The 20,774-nt window shown below is 40.7% G+C and overlaps 2 protein-coding genes across 2 annotated transcripts; both read left to right on the plus strand.

Annotated features, from left to right (window-relative positions):
- Window positions 1–2,282: 2,282 nt before the first annotated feature.
- Window positions 2,283–7,775, plus strand: LOC126407220 (multiple inositol polyphosphate phosphatase 1-like). Its single transcript, XM_050071937.1, has 6 exons — window positions 2,283–2,809; window positions 2,850–3,023; window positions 3,104–3,298; window positions 5,775–5,872; window positions 6,876–7,006; window positions 7,375–7,775. Exons 1-6 carry the CDS (start codon window positions 2,383–2,385, stop codon window positions 7,751–7,753), a joined length of 1,404 nt encoding a protein of 467 aa, XP_049927894.1. The 5' UTR covers window positions 2,283–2,382; the 3' UTR covers window positions 7,754–7,775.
- Window positions 7,776–9,424: 1,649 nt separating this feature from the next.
- On the plus strand, window positions 9,425–20,173 carry LOC126407219 (multiple inositol polyphosphate phosphatase 1-like). The gene is made up of 5 exons (XM_050071936.1): window positions 9,425–10,109; window positions 10,190–10,384; window positions 14,149–14,246; window positions 16,468–16,598; window positions 18,704–20,173. The coding sequence occupies exons 1-5, from the start codon at window positions 9,440–9,442 to the stop codon at window positions 19,086–19,088; spliced, it is 1,479 nt and encodes a 492-aa protein (XP_049927893.1). The 5' UTR covers window positions 9,425–9,439; the 3' UTR covers window positions 19,089–20,173.
- The last annotated feature ends 601 nt before the right edge of the window (window positions 20,174–20,774 follow it).

Below are 20,774 nucleotides of genomic sequence, written 5' to 3' on the forward strand. Positions count from 1 at the left end.
GCCTAGCTGCTAGCAGACTTTTCCTCTACTCAGCCAGGGACAACAGCAACATTTAACAAAGGTAATGTTACAAAATTTGGCTCCACTACAACTCACAAGTTTTATACTAAACACGTTTTCCAAACAAATATAACATGCTAACGTTATTAGCACAAGCCTGTTTACATTGTATAAATTAGCTTAGCGATGATGAGCGGAGGTTTCCTCCACTCATATGAAGCTTTGTCTGAGGAGGCTTTATTGTCTTCACATTTATTGTTTCTTATCAGTGAAATTAAATTAAATAAAAGCTTTGTTTCCACTGAGGGAAATGGTTTCAGCTTACAAAAATAGACGGGAGGTCTGTGTCGCCGGGACATAAGGCTACGTCGTAGGCTCCATGTCTATGTATATGTATAGCCTGTGCCGTAGCTATGCCATCGATTCAATGTAGAAGTATAAATTCCACATTAAGTTTTCTGTTTTCTGTTCCATAACACAAATGTCATTTTTTTGTTATGTCTTTGGTGTGTCTGTTCAGAACATGATGGTTTGTGCAAGTTATTGTCATTTGTGGGTTACATTATAGTTTGCACACTCTGGCTCCATATGCAGTTTATTTAAATCAACGTTTCGGCTGCATGGCCTTCTTCAAGATTTGCACTGTTCACAGACAAAGAAAACAGCCTTTCTTTGTCTGTTACTTTTGTCACTTTTTTTCTTCAACTGATCTTCCTCCAGTGATCAGCACCTCAAGAGTATTTGGTGTGTGTTTTCTCTTAAAATTTGTACATTATAGTTTGCACCATTAGTGAGTTGGCTATTGCACCTCTGATACCACTGTGACAACTTCTAGCCTACTTGTCCTTTGTGAAGCAGAAGTGGTCACAATATGTTAAAGCCTGTGATATTATGTTTAACAGTTTATAACACATTGCAGGTACAGATATGGCAAATATCAAGTCAGTGTTTAATGAGAGTAGTTCATTTGCAGTCCCTTTCTCAGCTATATGCGTGCTGATATGCTAGTGCTATATATTAGGGTCTAAGTATTAGAAGTACATAGAATACATCAATCAATAGCTGCTGCGCAGCGATGGGTCGGGTCCGGGCATTTTTAGGCAATTCTGAGCAACAAGCAGAAGAATTAGAAGACATTTAGGAATTTAGCAACACAATCTGCCTTTTGCATCAGCTGAGGCTTGAACTCACAACCTCTGAGACTAAGAATCAATTTTCATCTCACTGAGCTAATTAGTCAGTGACAATTCATGTGTAGCTTCACAAATTGACTAAGCCAGACGTGCAGGTTTAGCAGCTGTCCATGCATGGAAAAGCAGATCTAAAACCACTGTAAAAAATTCAGTTATTAAGACTAAAATCTGAAAATACACATATTGCAATTACAATTTTGTCATTTTTTTCATGAACATTGAAGATTTATTTAGCAAGAATTTGCATGTATATGTTTACAGTACCGTTTACAGTCAAACATTTTGATGCACTGTAGGCTCATCTTATGAATTTTCAAAGTTTTGAACTTTAGATGCTTGCTGTAGCGCCACCATCAGGACTATTGGCTTGAGTTTACAGCTGAGGATATCTGGCATGAGACTGGACCTTTGTGTAAAGTTTGGTGAGTTTTCACCCATGGGAAGTATGATTTCCTCGGAAGAAGAAAGAAAAAAGAAGAAGAATACCTAGGATTACAATAGTGTCCTGGCAGCTTAGCTGCCCGGACCCTAAAAAAGTGAAATTCACCTGTAATATTGAGTTTTTACCAAACAGCATCTAGTGGCGGTTACAATCTAACTGACAGTAAAAAGAAAGAGCAATAACGTAGAGTTGATAGGGAGATACATGACAAGACAGAGGCCTATGAACCTGCACAATGCTACTTTGCACAAATACCAACATCACGCTGCATCTTAATGAGTTCTTGAGTTCTTCAGGCTCTGTGGTAAATGTTTTATTGTTTCACTTTGATCTGACAGTGGTTGAAGCAAAACTTTAACTGAGTGCAAAAAGGTTAAACTAGGGTGTCAAACCAGAGCGTTGTGGTAAGAGAGTAGGTAAAACAAAGCACATCCCAAAAACAATACTGGAAGATATCAAAACATTATAAAACCACACGATTGGTGTGAAAGTGGAACCGATTTTATAATGCAGACAATGGGACATTTACATAAAAGGAACTGGGTCATAGAGGATCTCTATAATCTGAAAAGACTATTATTTAAGTCGGTCAAATAGCGGCTCTTGTGTAAGAACCTGTTTAGTTTGCACTTTGGGATAAACTGTGAGGGAACTGGGGTAAACAGACTAGACTGGACTCTGCTCAGTCCCATTTTTTATACTGTCAAATGCCATGTTTTGGGAAGGTTTTGAGGACAGCTGCTTTTCATGCCTCTTCTTGGGTGCATCATGCTGACTTTTCTTTGGAAATTCACTGTCCTTTACCTCCCCATCATCTCTTGTTCTCTACTTAATTATGTGAATCCTGAAGACAATCTGGATATACCAGTGATCGCTAAATATTTCAACACCAAAGGAAGGTACGAGGAGGTGAACCCGCACCTCATAGAGGACATACTGGCTGTAAACAGATCTATGCTGCAGCCTCCATCTGAGCAATGTCAAGAGATTCATCTGACCGCGATCATAAGACATGGCACCAGGTACCCGACGCCCAAAAACGTCAAGGAGATGCAGCAGCTCTACAACATTGTCCTACACAATGCCTCAGGCGAAGAGAGCTGGCTGCGGGAGATCCAGACCCAGTGGAGGATGTGGTACACTGAGGACATGGACGGCAGGCTGGTGCAGAAAGGTGTGAACGATCACAAGGGACGGCAGGCTGGTGCAGAAAGGTGTGAACGATCACAAGCATCTGGCCGTCAGGCTGTCAAAGCTGTTCCCCTCACTGATCTCAGAGGAGAAGCTCCGAGGTGGATTCATCAAGTTCATAACCAGCTCAAAGCACAGGTGTGTCAACAGCACTCTGTCCTTCAAGGCAGGACTGACTGAGCTGTGGGCTATCACAGGTATGACCATCATCACAACATATACATCATCATCACCACTTATATGTTTCATTATAACCTGTCCCTTTGTCTCTACCCAGATCAGGAGTTTGACCACGCAGAGAATGATGCTCTCATGAGGTTTTTTGACAAGTGCACCAGGTATGTGCAGGAAGTGGATAACAACGCCTCAGCAGTGTCAGAGGTGGACAAGTTCAAGCAGGGACCAGAGATGAGGAGGGTCACGGAGAAGATTGCAGACCGTCTCAGAGTCCCGCAGAGTCTCATCACACACGGTCAGATCTGCAGAAACACTGCCTGTTTATGCTGTTGAATGTGTTGTGCACATATACCTTTATCATCACTCCAGAGGATACATGCTCTCAGGGGTCCTATACTCTGGGCTTCCTGAGTGACTCAAGACTGTAAATTAGGGATGCACAATACTGGTGCTACATACCATTGCTGCTACATGAAGTCTCTCCTGTAATGGATTTAACTCCTAAAACCCTGTGTCCTCATGGACATCACATTTTAGGTTTACTTGACCTTATACTTCATTCTGCTTGACTTAGACCTGTTGTCCTCGTCAGTGGATCCTTTTTTGTGCCATCTAGTGGTAGTAAGAACACAATACACTAATCCATGGTAAAATAAGATGGCAGCCATCCCTGCCATCATCTGCAGCCGATCCCGACACAAAAGAGGACAAGGTCCAAAACCTGATCACATTTTATGTTTGAAATTTACGGAAGCGTATTGCATTCACTTAAAAAAAAAAAAAAAATCTGTTTTATTGAGTAATTTTTTTATTTTTCTGTTTTTCAGTGTAATTTTTTCTGGTTTTTGTAGTAATTTTTTTTTTCGGGGTAATTTTTTTCTGTTTTTCGTGGTATTTTTTTTGTTTTGTTTTTCAGGGTAATTTTTTCTGTTTTTCTGAGTATTTTTTTCTGTGTTAAGAGAGCAATAGAACAACAGACGCTGTCATTCCCATATGTGTCCAACTGATTCTGGAGAAACACTGCAGTGTCCAGCAGATCTGAATGGGCTTTTCATCTGAACAACCGCAAAGTCTTAAGGTGCCTGCGTAAAGTCGACAAACTAATGATAACACCATCTATATGACTTAAAGACAAGAGTATCTCCCAGTGTCTCAAACCCAAAACAAAGTAAAACTAGATTAAACTAAACAAGGGGGTCATGTTTGCTTCCATTATATCGAGCTCTCAAGAAAGGAATGAAAGCGTCTGTTGTTCTATTGCTCTCTTAACTCAGAAAAAAATACTCAGAAAAACAGAAAAAATTACCCCCCCAAAAAAACAAAAAAAAAATACCACGAAAAACAGAAAAAAAATTACCACGAAAAACAGAAAAAAATTACACTGAAAAACAGAAAAAATTACACCGAAAAACAGAAAAATAAAAAAATTACTCCGAAAAACAGAAAAATAAAAAAATTACACCGAAAAACAGAAAAATAAAAAAATTACTCAGGAAAAAAAGAAAAATAAAAAAATTACACCGAAAAACAGAAAAAAAAAAAAATTACTCTGAAAAACAGATTTTTTTTTAATTTGTCAAGTGAATGCAATACGCTTCCGTAGAAACCTGTTTATTTATGATTAATAATGTTTGTAGTTTGGTACGGCAACACATTTGACCAATTTTAGCAACAGTAACAAGCTAGGACGCTGTTAATTAGAAAGTACTCGGTTTACGACACTGAGACTTAATTACTGTTGACAGTGTTTAATTTTCTATAATTATTGGGTCCTATCGATCCTAAATAGCTAGAATAAATTAAAAATGCATACCAAACAAAAGTTCAGGTCTCAGGAGGGTGTTGTGACGGCCCACTGGCAGATGCAGACATAAAATACATCACTTTTAATTTGTTCACTAGCCGAGTAAGATCGTTTCTTTAACTTAGGTTAGCCTAAACTGGGGCAAATTTCACCTTTTTTGACTAATTAAAGTCACATTAGAATTCAGAATTTATTTCGGTCTGCAAATAGAAAAGAGAACATCATGTATTAATCTACACATTCATGTAAATAAAGTCACAGCCTCTCACAGAAAATGGCAGATATTTTAATAGTACAGTGCTGAACATTACAGTAAAGTAATTTAACATAACTTAGACACTTCTGCAGTCCGAAAAAAGGTGTAGGCTCCTTTAATAACACATCATATTTAGCAATCAATTAAAGCATGATCTTATCAGCCTGTCATATCAGCAGCAATGTTTGGGAGGATGCTTATATTTAATTTTAAAGCATTAAAGTGCCAATACTGAGCTGATATTGTCGTGCATCCCTACTTTGAATATACCATACTGTATGATTCCCAGGTGCATGAAAAGAGTAAGCCTGTAAAATTTCATACAGAATTGAATCTGTGTTGCAGAAACAGACTATAGTCCCAGTTTATACTGATTAGCTACTACATATTAGCAATTATTTGTCAGGTTGAAGGCACAAAACTGTACAGATGTCAGTGCGCAGAACACCTCAGTGATCATGTTTCACACTGGGTGGAGCTGTTTACTAATTTGGAAGTGCTGAGGTCTCTGCACCAGTTTGTAGCGAGCCTTGTCACTCATGGCCTTGAGTTAATATCCTGTCTACATGCTTCAAGATCAAGGCAAACTACTCTCTGTAGTGTTTGTGTAGTTCTCGCTAGTTGATTTTGACAGGATGTCAGTTTTTTGGCATCTCAAATTTCCTGCATATTTTCACCACTGAACATGTTATACCAACCTCCCTCCTGCAGATTTGACTGAGGCTGCATTTTACCTGTGTGCTTATGAATTTGCAATCAAAGCAGTGAACTCGCCCTGGTGTCGGCTCTTCGATGAGGACGATGCAAAGGTAGGGGCAATTAGTGGTCAACTATGTAGATTTAATGTGGTAGCAGCAACTGTTTTATTTGTTTTTGGAGGCTCTGTTCTAGTCAAGTGTTCCAGTGTCAGTGAGCCAGCATGCACAATACCAGGACCCTGAAACTGAAACAGTTAAATGGAATTCAGCCATCATCAGTTTTTCACACCTGCGCTTTCTCGACTGCAGCATCTCAAAATGTGCATTAGACACTGCTGCAAAAATGTCCGTACTCTGCAACTTTGGCAGCAAATGTATGTACTATTTCACCATTACAGGTCCGCTTATATATAGAGCTCTTCATCACTAAGTGTAGAACAGGATGTTTTCCCACATAAGCCAGTAAATGTTTAAATTTATCACAAGCAAGTCTCTCAGGACTTTACAGAGAGGAAAAAGAAACACACAGGACACAAGGTTATGTTCTGGGTTTATGGTCAGAGAGACACTTCAGCTGATCTGTCGGGCACTTTGGGCCGATCAGAGGAGCACTTAGGTCAAGCTGGGGCACAGAACCGACTATTGAATCCAACACAAACAGGACAAAGCAAACAAACAGCCCTGTGTTATCTAGGTCAGAGGTACCCAGCACCCGCAGCATTTGACGATATCATTCAGATATTCTATTGCTGCTTTGTAAGGAGTATAAACTCAAAAACAAAAGTCACAATGCGTTACCTTTTCTGAGCCCTGTGACAGTCTGGTGACCTCTCCAGTGTGTGCCTGCCTCTCTCCCAGTGTCAGCTGGGCTCAGCTCCAGCGCCCCCACAACCTTTTATAAGCAGTTTGGATGGATGGATAGATGCATGACCTTCTCTGTTTGGGCACACTGTTCATTCATTCAGAAAGTTTTGTGTCTTGTGTTACAGGCTGATCTAACACTCAGGAAGCCGGAAACATTACCTCACAGATTGCTATTTTGGGAAAATGTTCTTTTCAAAGTCTTTAAAGGCCACCCACGAAGAGGCTTCCTTTGAACTATCTGCGCCAACAGGTTTTGGAGTATGCAAGTGACCTGAGGGAATTCTGGAAAAGGGGTTACGGTCACGATATCAACAGCAAGGCGAGCTGCATTCTCTTCCACGATGTGTTTAAACGACTGAACAAGGCAGCCGCAGAGAATAAGTAAGTAGCCTTTAAATGACCTGCGATCCGTATAGCACAGATGCAGGTTATACTTGCTTGATGAAAATGTTCAGTGGAATGAAAAGAATGATGATGTAATCTCCAGTATCATTGGTTTTATCTGCTTGTGCCTCAATCTTGGTTGCTATGCTGTTGCCAAAGGTTCTGTGTCCTATCCCTTAGGGTTTAAAATGTGTCCTTAAATGCATATAAGCTGAAAATTAACAGTGGTTTATAAACAACCCAGACATTACTTGATACAGGTTGCATTCTGCTGCTATGTGACAAGAGTTTTCTCTTCTCTTGTGTCCTATTTACAGCTCTGTGTCACATGTTAAATTCTGAGCCCCATTTTTCATGCATGTCAGGACAGGCCAGCAGGTGACCGAAGCCGTGACAGTCCAGGTCGGCCACGCAGACACCCTCCTGCCACTGCTCACCCTCCTGGGCTTCTTCAAGGACAGCGATGCCCTGAACTCCACCAACTACGCCACACAGGCCCAACGCTCCTTCCGCACCAGCCACATGTTACCCTATGCAGCTAACTTACTCATGGTGCTGTACGACTGCGGGGGAGGCGACCTGAGACTGCAGCCGCTGCTCAACGAAAAGCCTGTGACTTTCCCCGGTTTGACTGGCCAGCAGGGCTCCATGCCGCTCTATCAGGATGTCAGAGATCACTACAGGGAGCTGCTCCAAGGATGTGACTTTGAGACTGAGTGTCAGCTGGTAAAGAGTTCTGCGTAAGTTAAGGCAGACAGGGTAGCTTTATTTTCTTTTATTTGCTAAACAGAATAAACAGAATGCTCCTGCCATGAACATGAATTTGCAGTTTCTTAAATGTTCTGCTTTGGAAATTTCACTTTGCTGCTTGTTTTTCTCCCCTGTGACGTGTAAAGAAGTCCTGAGAGGCAAGTGTAGGAGAGAAATATAGTGAAACATTTACTAAGTCTGATCGAAATATTTTTGCCTTGTGTGTTTACGGCTTACGAACAGGTGAAAAAAAGGTTTTGCCAGATTATGTTTCAATGTGGCTCTTAGTCAGTGTAAATTGAAGCATGTACAGTCAGGTCCATAATTATTTGGACAATGATACAGTTGTCGTCATTTTGGCTCTGTACANCAGGTGAAAAAAAGGTTTTGCCAGATTATGTTTCAATGTGGCTCTTAGTCAGTGTAAATTGAAGCATGTACTGTATGTTTTCTTCCAGGTGAAAGACTTGACAGCTACAAAACTTGCTAACACACAATACTGTTTATAGTGACTAGAGAAATTTCAAAAGAACTCACGTGGAAGGAAATCATCATTGTAAATCATATCATATCATACATATTTAGAAGTGTAGTAGTGGTAGTGGTACCCTTCAGCCTCTTGTGGCTGAAGTAATCCCCCACAACCCCCTGACAGAGGTCCAGGCGAGACCCTGAATTTCCCCAAATCCTAGAAACACCCCTGTGTGCACCTGGCCTTTGTGGATCTGTTGCAACTGGCCCCTGACCTCCTTTCATTCTGTAAAAGCGGCCCCTGGGCAAACATGAGTATCCCCAGCCTTCACTTTAAAAAAAGAAAACTTACCAGTTGCAATATTAAAGTAATGATCATATCCATGCATCCATAATATAAAACTTCAATTAAACACCTAGCCTCTTTTACTAGCCTGGTGTAGCTACACATTTTGACATATAAACGTCTGTCTTAATTAAACGTTGCCAAGCACTTCAAATTTTTCTTTGAGATGTATAAAAGTAGGTTGTTGGCTACCTCAAATTATGTGTCCATTCCTCCATTACCCTGTAAGTTATTCATATTTCTTCAAAATCAAAATAATCAAAAGGGGTTTTTCATAAAAAATTAATCCGGTGTGAGTATTGTATAAAGTGGCATTGTGTCTGTATGCAGGGGCCCGTAATCCTCGAGTGCTGTAACTTTATGTCTGTCTGATAAGCTGTCTGTCAGAGCTAGATCCAATGAATGATTCATACTTGATATATTATTTGAAGCCTAATTTTGAAACAAGTAATATTCATACTGGTTTTAATGAACAATTTGATTGTATTTCCTGATCTTTGCCGAGTGACAGTTTCCTGTGAAAGGAAATAGAGGCCTGTCCCAAATATAGGCCTGTTGATTTCAGAGGTTTAAGCAAATAATAGCCCGGGCCAAGTAATATAAATTATTCTAAAATAGGCCATGTTGCATAAAGACATCATCATCCACTGGAAATTATTACCAAAAGTCTAGTCTGCAGACTGCAGTTTTAAATATTAATAAGCTGATAAATGCATTCTGGATTTTGAGCTCTTCAAACATTAGCCTACTGACTAATGTACACGCAGTCATGTGATTAAAAGTGGTCAATGTCCATTATGGTCTGTTGTGCAAGCTCCGTTAGGACAGGCTCTGTGTAACGGATTGGCTGTACAGTCCCACGTATGGATGACGTCACTCAGCTTTGGAGTCTGGTCGGTGGGGGTGCACACGGCCAAACAAACAAGCCATTTGTCTGCATCATGCCGATCAGATTTTGGAAAATCATAGCTGTTCATTTCGCCATCACAGCTGGATTTGGCTGCTGTTTCCGCAACGATGTGACGCCTGATGATTTCAACCCGAACATACCAGCGATCGCCAAATACTTCAGCACCAAAGGGAGGTACGAGGAAGTGAACCCGCACCTCATAGAGGACATACTGGCTGTAAACAGATCTATGCTGCAGCCTCCGTCTGAGCAATGTCACGAGATCCATCTGACCGCGATCATAAGACACGGCACCAGGTACCCGACCAGCAAGAACGTGAAGAAGATGCGGAAGCTGTACGAGCTGGTGAAGAGCCGCGCGTCTGGCGAAGAGAGCTGGCTGCGGGAGATCCAGACCCAGTGGAGGATGTGGTACACTGACGACATGGACGGCAGGCTGGTGCAGAAAGGTGTGAACGATCACAAGCATCTGGCCGTCAGGCTGTCAAAGCTCTTCCCCTCACTGATCTCAGAGGAGAAGCTCCGAGGTGGATTCATCAAGTTCATAACCAGCTCAAAGCACAGGTGTGTCAACAGCACTCTGTCCTTCAAGGCAGGACTGACTGAGCTGTGGGCTATCACAGGTATGACCATCATCACAACATATACATCATCATCACCACTTATATGTTTCATTATAACCTGTCCCTTTGTCTCTACCCAGATCAGGAGTTTGACCACGCAGAGAATGATGCTCTCATGAGGTTTTTTGACAAGTGCACCAGGTTTGTGCAGGAAGTCGACAACAACCCCACAGCTCTGTCAGAGGTGGACAAGTTCAGGCAGGGACCAGAGATGAGGAGGGTCACGGAGAAGATTGCAGACCGTCTCAGAGTCCCCTACAACAACATCACAGATGGTCAGTGGTGGTTGAACTGTTTAAAAACTTATTACAACATTATAAAAATGATCCTATAAAAGCCCTGCGTCCAGTATCTGACTTACAGGTAAAGTACCTAAGTGTGTTCCAGAGGTCGACCGATAGCGGATTTTTTTAATGGCCGATATATTAACAATAGTTTGGAGCAGGAAAAAAACAATAGTCGATCAATCGGCCAATAACACCTGACAGCTGTCCCCTCTGACAAAGTCACATTCTATATCGCCCGAAAAATGCAGGGATAAGGAGGCGATCACACCTTCAAGGAGCGCTAGAAATGAGACACCAGTAAAACAACTGATACCCTATGATACGGCGCGTCTGACTGGTTTTCAAGCATTTCTTATGACAAGCGTCTTCCTGCCGTCTTTTTAGACACGCATTGGTAGACGCTGAAAGTTTAAATAATCTCAACTTTTGGGCGTCAGGCGCCAGTAGCACCATAAGGGGGTGATCACACAGAAATGAGACGCTAGACATGCGGATGCTTCAAAGACGCTTGAAATGCTGGAAGCGCTTATTCAATGCACGCTATCTACTGGCGTCCGACGCTCAAAAAAGCTGAAAATATTTTAACTTTTCAGCGTCTACACACCTCTGTCCGACGCTCAAAAAAGCTGAAAATATTTTAACTTTTCAGCGTCTACACACCTCTAGAAACACGCGTCTAAAAAGAAGTGTCTACAAAAACGCGCATCTAAAAAGACGCCGGAAAAATGCCCGTTTAAAAAGACGCTTGAATGCCGGTCAGACGCGCCATATCATAGGAAAACAATGGTTTTACTGGCGTCCCGTTTCTTGTGTTTCATCTCAGTGTGATCGCTTCCTAACTCCATCTTGGGTCCATTTTCAATGTTTTGATCTCCCAGTTGTGCACGTACCACTGCTCCACAGACACTCCTCATAAGGAGCGCTCATTGAAAGGGCGTTTCAGGCATTTCAAGCGTCTATGAAGAGTCTGCGTTTCTAGCGCTATCTGTAGGTGTGATCGCCCCCTAATTGCTTTCTGAGAAAATTACAAATGATGTACGGTGGAAAACCAGATTGAAAGTTTGCTGTGCATTTATGGCTGGAGCACACTGAGTGCCAGTCCATCCTGGTCTCGAGGTTATTATGAGTTAATAGTCATTTAGATTATCAGAAATTCATTCTACACACATTAGTAGTGCGAGGCTTGCTACTTAATTCTAGCGAAACTCTACCGACCATAACTGCTAGCAAAACAGAGAAAGCACATAATGCTATTCTATAACTAATGCTATTCTATATAATGCCTCTAATAAAGAGGTAAAGCTGTCCTACATAAGTTAACTTTGATTTAAATCATACACATTCATGCTTCAGGCTTATGGCCGTACCCACGTGACCAGTGGAGGTTACATCTATCAGCCACTATCTGAGCCCTGTTCCGCCATTAACAATAGCTTATACAAAGTCCCATCGGCGCTGATGAATCAGCCAAACTGATGAATCGGTCGACCTCTAGTGTGTTCTACCAAATATAGAGTAACTGTGGTATTTTTCAACCTAGATCATAGTTTCCTATGTTCTTTGTGTCTAATGCTGCGTTCACATGAAATCAGGCAGACAGTAGACAAGTGATACTTAACTTCCGGTCTGTGGGCCAAATTTGGCCCCCAATAGGCATCAGAGTGGCCCCCCAACCTTTTTCTAATTCACAATTAAAGTAGCCTGATAGGTGATCCATTTAGCAGCATATAAATGTGTACACATGCACCAACACACACTCACATATTCATGCCATAGTGCATAAAAAAGGCATCAAAACAGTGCCAGGAGAGGAGCCCCAAACCCCCCAACAGAGGTCTGATCTAAGCCCTGAACGTCCTCAATGCAAGTTGAGAATCCCTGCAGTAGGAGGCAAAAAGAAAACGGGAAAAACAAACAGTACGACAAGCACAGTAAAGGCTGACTTTTTATTTTGTACTTATGTGATACCCAGATAATTTCTTTAAGCTCCACTGAGTAGGATTTAGGGTGATGTATAGTTTGAAATGGAATATCATAAGTAAGTTGGATTTATTGTATAATCACCTGAAAATAAGAATCACTGTGTTTTCGTTACCTTAGAATGAGCCATTATATAGATACCCATTGGACCTGCTCTCTGCGTACATCTACATAGGGAGCAGGTCCCTTTTCCAGAGAGATCACCATGTTGCACCGCCATGTTTCCACAGCAGCACAGAACAGGCAAACCAGACACTGGCTCTAGATGGGGCTATTCGTATTTTCACGTCGGCCACTGTAGTTAGCAGCAATCACGTCGGAAAAATATTCAGTGTTTGTACTGGTTTTAATCACTTGTTTCATTTGTTTTGGAGAGGGAGAGACTTCGGCATATAATTTGGCTTCTGAGAAAATCTCTTGAACAGTGAACACTGAAGGAATCCAAAGCAGGAGTTCATTCTTGGTGCACAGGAGAAGTTTCAGCTGGTTGCAGTCTGCCACTAAATCCCACACACTGCTCTTTTAAATGAATTCATTCGTTCATTTTCCGTAACCGCTTATCCTTTGGGGGGGTCACGGGGGGCTGGAGCCTATCCCAGTTGACATTGGGCGAGATGTGGAGTACACTCTGGACAGGTCGCCAGACTATGACAGGGCTGACACATAGAGACAGACAACCATTCATGCTCACATTCACATCTACGGCCAGTTTAGAGTCACCAGTTAACCTGCATGTCTTTGGACTGTGGGAGGAAGCCGGAGTCCCCGGAGAAAACCCGGAGAGAACATGCAAGGGCTCCCCCACCCCAGGGACTGAACTCCATACCCTGGGTTAAAACCAGGACCCCTCTTTGCTGTGAGGCGACAATGCTAACCACTGTGCCGCTGCTTTTAAATGAATGAATAAGACTGAATATGGGTCCCAGGTCTGTTATTTACCCAAAAGAAGGGAGCTACTTCTGATTGGCAAGAGTTGTTTCAGTCCTAGTCAAATGTATTTGTCCTATATGTCCTATATTTAGAGCACAATACATGGTGGCTTTTTATTTTACTCTTTTGTAGCATCCTAATAATTTCATAAGAGATTTTCTGGGGGAAAAAATATGTAGAGACAAAGTTCTGGCGTATTTGAGTTCATACAGAATTGATGATTTTCAGAGATTTTTCCTTAAAAACTTCCCCATTTAAATCCATAATTACGAATTTATTGATCGAAAACTTTACATTTCATAAATGCTGTACTGTATGCACAATGCACTGCAAATAAGTGTCCCATTCAAACACTGTCTCCATTTCCCCAATAGTTTGTACCAAATTACATAATACTTTCCAGGAACCTCCCCAGTGACATCACAAATACATCACTTCCTTTCCAGTAAATTCTAAGAAACTTTGGGCCCCCTAAAATAAAGCATTTGTTAGAGTCTAAAAACCGACTCAAATGTGTCTAAGGTCGAAACTCAACAATGAACAGTCACTAAAGCAGAGGTAGAGTTGTCAGTATTGAGGAAGACTGTGTGCTGAACATCCCATTGGTTATATTTCGCAGTGGGCTTTTGCACAGTAGGTGGAGCTGTTTTCTAATTTGAAAGTATTGAAGCTTCAATAGATGGAGCTGCAGCCAGTACTGACTTCATGTGTGGCCTTATTGAAACGCCACTGGCCACAAACTGGTGCAGTATTTAAACAACACATAGCATGACGTCCAGGTTAAAGCAGGTCAGTGCTTTTGATTGTGTTTGTTTAAATGGCTGCCTCACTTTCTCCTGCAGATATGGCCGAAGCTGCATTTTACCTGTGTGCTTATGAGTTTGCCATTAAGACTGTGAACTCGCCCTGGTGTAAACTCTTCGATGAGGTCGATGCACAGGTAAGAGCCTCGGCTACTTAGTGATTGTAGATTTATTGAGCCAGTGTGGAGGCAAGTAGGAAGGATGCCATCATGGAGAAGGGAGAAGAGGATTGTGGGTCAGTCACCTGATGTAACCTCTTAATCATTTTTCACAGAGGACTGGACTGTGTTAAGTTTATTTATTTACAGGCCTTTTTTTTTTATCTCAGTGATGTCGTTTTTCTTGGTTTACAAGACTTTAATTTATTACAAGCAAGTTTGCAAGAAACAAAAGAAAGGAACACAACAGAAAAATAACAAGGTTTAAACGCTACAGTTGGTAACTTTTATTAAAATAAGTTTTGTCATATTTGCTGATACTGTCATTATATTCTTAAAGATGTACATGAGACAGATAATCTGTGAAAAAATCATGTCCCTCCTCTTCCTGCTGTTACTAAATGCATTTACCAACATGTTTTATCTATTCGTTTGAACCTGAATTTAAAAGCCTGCTGCAAATTGACTTCTGCTAGACACCCAATGTAATAATAATGATAATAATAATAATAATATACTTTTATTTGTATAACACTTACTAAACACTGTGGTACACAAAGTGCATGAAAATAACACAACAATAATCCAATGTTGAAAAAAATGTTAATGGCTGAGCAGAATCCTGTGTACAGAGGCAAAAATAGGAAATAAAACAAATCAACAATTCAACCAATAAAAATTAGGCATTAAAAGAGAAAGCTTTCCTATGAAAATATGTTTCAAGCAATGATTTTAAAATGGATAATGTACTAGTCAGCCTGATCTCCTCAGGCAGAGAATTCCAGGGCCTCAGGGCCTAAATGGCGAAAGCCCGGTCACCTTTAGTTACCAGCCCTGATCTAGGGACGACTAGTGAGGGTAGGCCCGAGGATCTCAGGTCTTGACTTGGAGCACAGGTAGTCCGAAGCTCAGCTATATAACTGCGGGCTAAACCATGTTGAGCTTTAAAAGTTATTAAAAGAGTCTTAAAATTAATTCTGAAGGTAACTGGTAACCACCACTACTACTACTACTACTACAATACTATTGGACCAATCAGCCTAATATTTTGTGTGCACATTCATGACCATTTGCTCAGGGACCTCTTGTGGTTGGGGTGATTTACAATTGTTGAAAAACTCTTAACCGACCATTAGAGGCCACAAGTTTTCCGTAAATTGTCTCCACTAAAAACAACAAGCCGTACTGTCTGTTGCAGGCCATATTTTGGGTTTTGCCATGGTTCAAAAACTGGCATCCATAGGAAAGTTTGGTCTCATCTTACCAAAGCGTCTGCCGGATAATTCCATACCCGTTATATTATGATGTACCACAGTTAGGCACGTTATGAGATGAATCAGTCCCCGTTTTTGTTATCTTCGCCGCCATCTTGACTGTTAAGGAGCTAGGATGGACAATTCCACTGGACTCCGTGATCCAGCTGCGACCCAGTTTGGTTCTGTCCTTCACACAGCGTCATACTACTTCAGGAGCATTTCAGAAGCAGAGCATTTTGCATGCCCAGTTTTGTTGATGTGGTCTTTTTTCCTTGATACTTGTGCGTTACCATGAGTAAGTAGGCTACGTAGTCAAACAGTTTCTTTTTTGGTCTATTTTAATGGTGTTTATTGTTGTTATTTCATACTATGTTGCGCTGCAGACTACAGACAAAGTCAGTACTGTTTAAAGTCCAATTATGCTGCAGCTCCATCAAAAATAGACATGGTACGCATTTTCCATAGGTTCTAGGATCTTCTAAAATGCGTCTGCTGGAATTAAAAGAACAGTCTAAAGTGGCTGCAATCAGATCAGGCAACCACTTGGCCATGATGGAGATCTGTGCTCTACTGTGTGCACTTCTATAGTTGGATCTGTACCGTCTCTGTTGAATAAACAAACAAAATGCAGTAAATAAAGTGGGAAGAAGGTCAAGTTAGACAAAGACTCCTGCCGTACCTACTACTTTTTTCTTTTAAAAGAAAGGGTTTAAGTCATGCTTTCCATGCTTTGCCACATATCCATTCTTTGAGAGGCTTTTTGGCATTATCCATGTCACAAAGAGTGTTTTGTGTCTTGTGTTACAAGCTGACCTAAAACTCAGGAAACTTGAAATGTTACCTTGCATAACGAGACTAAACAGATTGCTATCTTCTTCACTCGTCACACAAAGCCCACCCCCTTCATCCAGACTGGCAATGATTTGTCCTGTGTGGTCCAACAGGTTATGGAGTATGCCAATGATCTGAAGCAATTCTGGAAAAGAGCCTATGGTTATGATATTAACAGCAAGTCGAGCTGCATTCTCTTCCATGACGTGTTTAGTCGACTGGACCAAGCAGCCAGCAAGAACAAGTGAGTAAATGCCCCTCAGGACAAAAAGATGGAAGGTGCTTTTACTCTGTGCTTTTGTCAATTTAACAAATCCAGTGAAAAGACAAAAAACATTAATTCTTCTCTCAGTTCTTTACAACATCCAGACCCTGCGTTAAGCTCTCAGCCCCGAGAACATTCATTCGAAAGATGTAAAACTTGCAGGGGGACTATTTGCAGCTGTGGATGAATACACATTTGGTGCTCAAAAAGTATATAGAGACAGGACGGTGTATATGAAATGGACTCAAAATAAATTACAGTGCCCATATTCTTTGGAATAACAGAAGATGTCTGATGAATGGCGGTCTACACAATAAGCTATATCATGCACTGGATACACAGACAATACATGTTAGTAGGATCAGGTTATTATTGGCTCCTGCCTATTAATGGGATTTGTTGACAATAAGAAAAACATAGTATATAAGCAGCCTTTTCCTTTAAATCACTGCATGGTCGGACACTGAGTAACAGAATAATACGCTGCATGTGTTCAGGGTCGTCCACACCAAATAATAACCATAACTATAACAATGTGAGCATCCACACCAATGAACGCTAACGTTCTGTGAATAGTGGCGTCAAGCAAGCGTTTTGTGCTTCAGCTGCGAAAGTGATCCCAACAAAATTTTTCACCACTGTCATTTAAATTGTGGTGTGGACATCGCCATCCAATTGAGTAAGGATGATTTTTAAAACACCACATTTGTAGTTATTCTTATAGTTATCGTTCTTCGTGTGGTCGAACCTTTACTCAATGGCAACCCTTTTAACGTTTAATCTTTAGAGGTAATAGTAACGTGTATTATTACAGCAATTGCTTTTTGACTAGTTAGAATACCAAGCTAGCTTATTCTTAACATTATAGTGACTTATAGCAACTCTAGTTAAAGACATCTCCAATTCATTTCTTACGAGTGGATGTTCTTTTCTTTTAAGGATTTTTTTTTTTTTTTTTTTTTTGCCCAAGTATGACAGGACAGCGGCATGGTGGTGCAGTGGTTAGCATTGTCGCCTCAAAGCAAGAGGGTTCCTGGTCCGAACCCAGCATGGGGGGTTCAGATCCTTGGGTGGGGGAGCCCTTCTGTGCAGAGTTTGCATGTTCTCCCCATCTCAGCGTGGGTTTTCTCCAGGTACTCCGGCTTCCTCCCACAGTCCAAAGACATGCAGGTTAATTGGTGACTCTAAATTGTCCGTAGGTGTGAATGTGAGTGTGAATGGTTGTCTGTCTCTATGTGTCAGCCCTGTGATAGTTTGGTGACCTGTCCAGGGTGTACCCTGTCTCTCGACCAGTGTCAGCTGGATAAGCGGTTGTGGGAAATGAATGAATGAACTAAAGACAGAACAAATATAGTGTGATGGCGGAAGAGAGAGTGGGGATTGTTATCAGTTTGTGTAAATCAGTTTAGTCTAAATGTGATTTCTACATGTGAACATATATTATGAGCATGCCAAAATTGTTTTATAGATATCCTAAATTAACATTTCGAAATGTCAGAATTACATTTTGACATATCGAAATGTAATTTTCACAAGTGAAAACTAAATCCCTACGAGTCAGCCCCATTCTTTAAATGTTAAAAGGGATTGCGTAATAGCAGACTAATAAGTCTTATCAAGTAATTAATCAGTTATTCCCATGCTTAATCTTCTATTTAGTCTACAAAATGTCAGAAAATTGTTTTTAGAAATGCCAAAAGCTGAATGTGATGTTGTAAAGTGTCATAATAGTTTGAAACCCACAGATGTTAAGTTAATGATAAAAACACAAATCCTCATATTTGCAAAGCTGGAGCTAGAGAGTGTTTTTGCTTAATAAAAAGTCTTTAAAGATTAATCAATCATGAAAAATTTCTGGCAATCAACTAACTGATTAATCAACTAATCATTTCAGCATTAATATCTACGACATCTGTTATTTGGGAGAAATTTCGGGCTGAATCGACTCTTGTGTGGATGTTTTTCAGACTTGCTCCTTGTAGTGAAAACTTGTCTGACTAATTTACTTTGACATTTCTTTACACTTTTGACAGAGCTCATTATGTGTTAGACCTGAAACTGATGTCATATATCCTGTATGTCAGGTCAGGCCAGCAGGTGACGGAGGCCGTGACAGTCCAGGTCGGCCATGCAGAGACCCTCCTGCCACTGCTCACCCTCCTGGGCTTCTTCAAGGACAGCGATGCCCTGAGCTCCACCAACTACGCCACACAGGCCCAACGCTCCTTCCGTACCAGCCACATGTTACCCTATGCAGCTAACTTACTCATGGTGCTGTATGACTGCGGGGGAGGCGACCTGAGACTTCAGCCGCTGCTCAACGAGAAGCCTGTGACTTTCCCTGGTTTGACTGGCCAGCAGGGCTCCATGCCGCTCTATCAGGACGTCAGAGCTCACTACAGCGAGCTGCTCCAAGGATGTGACTTTGAGACTGAGTGCCAGCTGTTCAAAAGTCCCGCACAAGTTTGAGCAGACAGGGAAGTAACTGGAAAAGAGCATTATAGTGGCTTTATAGTGTTTATTTGCAAAACAGAGTTTTAATTATGATCCTAATAGGAGCATCTTAGTCTGAATGCCTCATGTAAACCATGAACACATCACTGTTTGGCCTGGCTGAATGAGGAATTTCAAATCCACCTGTACCATCACAGTATTACCACTGAGATGCTGCTTATTTTTGAAAGGTTTCTTTCCAGGAATAAAATAATCTATTTTTGCAGTGTAAACATTTTATAACGCTTTAACCCAAATCTGTTACCCTTGGTTTTAAAGAGCACACAAATCTGTGGTCAGTGTGACATGACACTTGGTGGTGTTAACAAGTCAATTGACTTTCTAGTAAAATATATTTAAAAGGGCTTCTTCTGGACATTTTCTGGCCTCTCTGAAATCAGTGATACTTTGGTTTAATTCAACTTTATTCAACTTCACTTAGCTGCTATGTCTATGTCAGGTCATTAACAACAGCACATACTACCTTTAGGAGAACTCTAGTCCTTGTTAAGTGCCTTATTCTGTATTTATTTGGGATATAATATAGAGCAGTGGTTCCCAACTGGTCCAACCACAGGGTCCAGATTTCTCGTTACTCATCAGTTCAAGGTCCACACAGTTTAATATATTCAACGTCATACTTGCGTTTGGCCATGTGGTTGAGCAAGTTTTCTGTCTCTGTTGAGTATCTGTCAGTTACTCATTCACTCTACAGCAGGAACCAGCACTTAAAAAAGAAAGCACTGTGCCAGGAAATCACTGAACTCTAAAATAAGGTGTGTTTTTGACAAACTTGACACATTTGTGAATCATTTGTGGTCCATTCAGAATGGACCGCGACTCACCAGTTGGGAACCACTGATATACAGTAGAGGTTATTCATATCTCTGTATGATTTTAACATCATCCAGGTGTCTTCTACTGTAATAAGGCTCCCTTTATACAGAGCTAATAGGTTGTATATAATGGCTATATTATTGGAAAAGTTAATCATTCATGACGTCTTTATAGATCAGAGGCCATTAAAAGGAACAACATTTGGTTTTACAAGTTGTCCAAAATCAATTTATGAACATATTAATATTTAAAACTGCAGACTAGATGGGTTGAAACAGATTATAAAGAGTGATTTATAAGAAAATGGTACCTTTTTGGTAATAATTTCCATAGAGACATGATGTTGGNAACATATTAATATTTAAAACTGCAGACTAGATGGGTTGAAACAGATTATAAAGAGTGATTTATAAGAAAATGGTACCTTTTTGGTAATAATTTCCATAGAGACATGATGTTGGATACTGAAAACTTGACAAAATACAAGTAGTGGAAGTAAATGTAACAATACCACAGTGGAGAAGTACTCTGTTATAAGTAGAAACCCTGTATTCAAAACTTTACTTTACTGAATAAGCATTAAAATAAACTTAAAGGCTAAAAAGTAAAAGTACTTGTTCAGCAGAAAATGTCCGTGTTATATATATCATATTATTGGAATATAATTATTAATGCATTTAAGTGTGAGCATCACTAATGTTGCAGCTGGTGAAAGTGGGGCCTGTTTGAACCACCTCATGCACTGCCAGGTGGTTTAATCCATACAAATACATCATAGTTCATTAGTTGATTGTGTTTTATAGCCTATTGATAATATGACATATC

Source organism: Epinephelus moara, chromosome 19, assembly GCF_006386435.1.
Source record: "Epinephelus moara isolate mb chromosome 19, YSFRI_EMoa_1.0, whole genome shotgun sequence".
Classification (NCBI taxonomy): domain Eukaryota; kingdom Metazoa; phylum Chordata; class Actinopteri; order Perciformes; family Serranidae; genus Epinephelus; species Epinephelus moara.